Genomic DNA, 3,565 nt, shown 5'->3' on the forward strand with positions numbered 1-3,565 from the left:
CCATGTGACTTCTTAGCACTTCCGGGTCAGATTAAAACTCTTCTTTTTCATCCCGGAAGTACGTCATTTCCTCTGTCGCTGTGACTAAGACGTACTTCCGGGTTATTGGGGAAATACACGTCCTTGGGCCTCCCTGCAGTGACTCCTGATGGCCCCCATGGTAGCCAGCAGGGCTGTGCATAAAAACTCTATTGTCCATAATTCCCTGCTGGCATTCGGGGCACCTCCATGCTGCAAGGAGGGCTCCATCTGGCGTGCTGGGGGTATTGGTCAGGATGAATGGCCGGCCATATCACACAGGATAAGTCCTGAGTATTGTTCAACTATGAATGATTTTGCTAATTCTCTACTAGTGGTATTTGTCAAGCATTTTAGTGAGTTATATGGTCCTGAGTTTGTCAGCTATATTGTACATAGGCTAACTCATTTAAGTCAAGATGTTAAAGTCCATGGTAGTTTGGATGTTATATCAGGTTTTCCATATGAAAATTATGTAAGAAAGCTAAAGAAAATGGTTAGACGATCTCACTGTCCTTTAACACAGGTTATACGTAGGATTTCAGAGCTTGACTCCTTGCATTTAAATACTGACTTTAGCATACACCTCCAAAGAGGTTTAAAATGCAACATTCAGATGGTCCAGTTCCACTACACTTTGAAGTAGTACTCCAGTTTAAAGAGGTGGAGTTTAATGGATTTGTCATCAAAGTTTCTTCAGGGGATTCTTGTATTAAAATTGACAATAAAATTGTCATAGTTCAAAATATAAGACAGGGAATATGTTGTCTGTCGGGAATACCAACACAAGGCCATATTTTTTTTAATATGATTGATTCTTCATACCTGGGGATTTTTGTTGTATCCAAGCTTTCCTCAAATCTTCAGTGTTTACCTGTTGGTTCTCGCATGCTGAAATATGTCCGTTTGCCACTAGATGACAAATATCTTGTAATCCCCCTACTTCATACAAATACAGATTAATTGGTACAGTATATTGTGTTTTTTTTTTGTTTGTTTGTTTCTTCCTGTTGTGTTACAGAGTTCATAAGTGCTTTTTCTAATTAGTTTTTTAAACTCTCATCACCCCACCACTTGCATTCTGGTGGTATTTGATTATTTCAACTGTACAAATGAAATCATGGTTAACTAATATAATTTACTGTATATATTAATCATATGTATTATTTTTGTTACTTATATTTGATTAGTAATTGTAAGCATGCATGCATGTTGTAAGTGCATTTATCAAGGACTTTTGTAAATGTAATGTTTTAAAAAAATCTTCAACTGTACAAATGAAATCATGGTTAACTAATATAATTTACTGTATATATTAATCATATGTATTATTATTGTTACTTATATTTAATTAGTAATTGTAAGCATGCATGCATGTTGTAAGTGCATTTATCAAGGACTTTTGTAAATGTAATGTTTTAAAAAAATCTTTGTTTTTAGTAATTTTTTGTAGGCTATGTATCACATTATGAATTTTTTGGAATGTAATGAAGTTGAGTTGGCACCATCCAATTGGGTATCCAATGGAGTGTGTGCTTGGCCACCATATAAAACTGGAGATATCCATAAGGCTATAATAAATAAAGAGCAGCCCAAAGAAAACTGGAAATCATTTAAGGTTGAAGTTATGTACACAACAGGTTTGTATTTATAATATTTGGTATAATTGTCATGTCATATCATGCCAACTTCCAACCCACTATATCCAGAACAGGGTCACGGTGGTCTGCTGGAGCCCATCCCAGCTACCATAGGGTGCAAGGCAGGAACAAACCCTAGACAGGGCTCCAGTCCATCGCAGGGCGCACACGCATACACACACTAAGGCCAATTTAGGATCTCCAAATCACCTAACCTGCATGTCTTTAAGAGGAAACCGGAGCACCCGGAGGAAACCCATGCAGACACGGGGAGAACATGCAAACTCCACACAGGGAAGACCTGCGACAGGAACCCAGGTCTTCTTACTGCGAGGCAGCAGCGCTACCACTGCGCCACCGTGCCACCCTGGTATAATTGTATTCCTGAGTATATCCATATTATAGAGTAAATGCTCTTACATCTGGAATTTAACAGATAATTACAGAACTGCAAGACTGAAGCTTCAAGTTGCTGAAAGACACTCCGATTTGCAGACAGCAGAAGATGAAGAAGGCAATGAAATTCCAAAAAGAACAAAAAGAAGGAAAATGTAAGCCTGAAATAGTTAATATGCTTGAACTGTAGCATCACCTGCTGACTGTTGCTTGTGTTAATACAGTGAATTTTCAAGCTGTAATATTTGATCTTTTAAAGGGAAAACACTAAGTTTAATGATCCAGTTATCTCATTTTATTTACAGTATATACTGTAATTTAATTTAGTATAACTACCACAAGGCTAATTCATGAAAATTTGTCTAAATTGATAAAGCTTTTTTTCTCATAATTGCACAGTTGTATGAGGCACTTTCTCATACTTGTATAACTGTGTATTTTGTCAATAATTTCTTAATATTTTCCCAAAGAGCAAACACAAGATTTGATAGTGATAGTGATAGTGACGGTGATGTCTGTAACAAACCCAAAAGCCATCTACCTCCACCACCCAAGACAACCCCTCCTCAAAAATTTTCAAAATCAACCACCAAGATGTCTGCTGACCATGGAGAACTTGGACGAAATGCAAAATCAATGTGCAGGATGAATCAACCTGACAGTGTTCAGCTATATTCTGAATGTAGGTCCACTGAATGTGGAAGATGCACTCAAGAAAGGAAAAGCCTGAGAAATGTTTACAGAAATCAAAGTGCATCTACAGTGGAAGAGCACCTAACCCCAGAGTGTGTGGAACTTGCAGATACTGCGTTTAGACACTGGTCTACCTCACAACAAAATGATGGACCAAATCAAGACATCTATGGCCGTGTTTTATCTTTTCATGTTTCCTTTATTTTTCCATTTTTCATCATGCTTGCCAATTTATAGTTTACATTTCACATTTCAAAGGTGTTCATCCCCTTTAGTATATGTCTCTGACAATTATGATCTTATTTTGTTTGATATTAATTTTGTGGTGTTTGTATATTGTTTTAGCCATTCTTTGAAACATTCTGGTTAAGCTGGAGATGATGATGGAACAAGTCAAAGTGATTTTAAAAACCGTACAAGACCTACATGAGAAATGCTGTAGTGACAGTGGTTCAGATCCAGTGCTGGAAAAAGACATTCTTTCACTACAAGATCTCACATCCCTGCAACAGCTTGAAAGTGATGTAGCGGTTGGTGTAGATTTAAAAAAAAAACTAGTAAGGAAAAACTTTTTTAAAAACAACTGAAAAATATACCTTCAAACAACGACAGGCTTTCAAGTTGTATTGTCTTAAATGCCCAAACGGCACTCATCAGATATACACAAGCTGTGATGTGTAGTCAAAATTATAGGCATAGTTAAAAAAAATATATTTTTAATTATTTAAGTCAAAAAAGCTTTTAATAGTCTACAACGTTAAATTTTTAAAAGGACTGAAAAAATTCCAACCCGAGCATGGTTGTCAGTTTTTGGGAGT

The 3,565-nt window shown here is 36.6% G+C and overlaps 1 protein-coding gene across 1 annotated transcript; it reads left to right on the plus strand.

Moving 5' to 3' along the window:
• The first annotated feature begins 1,302 nt into the window (after positions 1-1,302).
• Positions 1,303-2,984, plus strand: LOC127528743 (uncharacterized). Its single transcript, XM_051929462.1, has 3 exons — positions 1,303-1,658; positions 2,095-2,209; positions 2,525-2,984. Exons 1-3 carry the CDS (start codon positions 1,475-1,477, stop codon positions 2,982-2,984), a joined length of 759 nt encoding a protein of 252 aa, XP_051785422.1. The 5' UTR covers positions 1,303-1,474.
• The last annotated feature ends 581 nt before the right edge of the window (positions 2,985-3,565 follow it).

Source organism: Erpetoichthys calabaricus, chromosome 7 (assembly GCF_900747795.2).
Source record: "Erpetoichthys calabaricus chromosome 7, fErpCal1.3, whole genome shotgun sequence".
NCBI lineage: Eukaryota > Metazoa > Chordata > Cladistia > Polypteriformes > Polypteridae > Erpetoichthys > Erpetoichthys calabaricus.

What these genes read in the sequence shown, in the direction of transcription:
- LOC127528743 (XM_051929462.1), top strand. Translation starts at nt 1,475, where the DNA reads ATGTATCACATTATGAATTTTTTGGAATGTAATGAAGTTGAGTTGGCA. An exon ending in TGAAGTTATGTACACAACAG is followed by an intron (nt 1,659 to 2,094) that starts GTTTGTATTTAT and finishes GGAATTTAACAG; the next exon opens with ATAATTACAGAACTGCAAGA. An exon ending in AGAACAAAAAGAAGGAAAAT is followed by an intron (nt 2,210 to 2,524) that starts GTAAGCCTGAAA and finishes ATTTTCCCAAAG; the next exon opens with AGCAAACACAAGATTTGATA.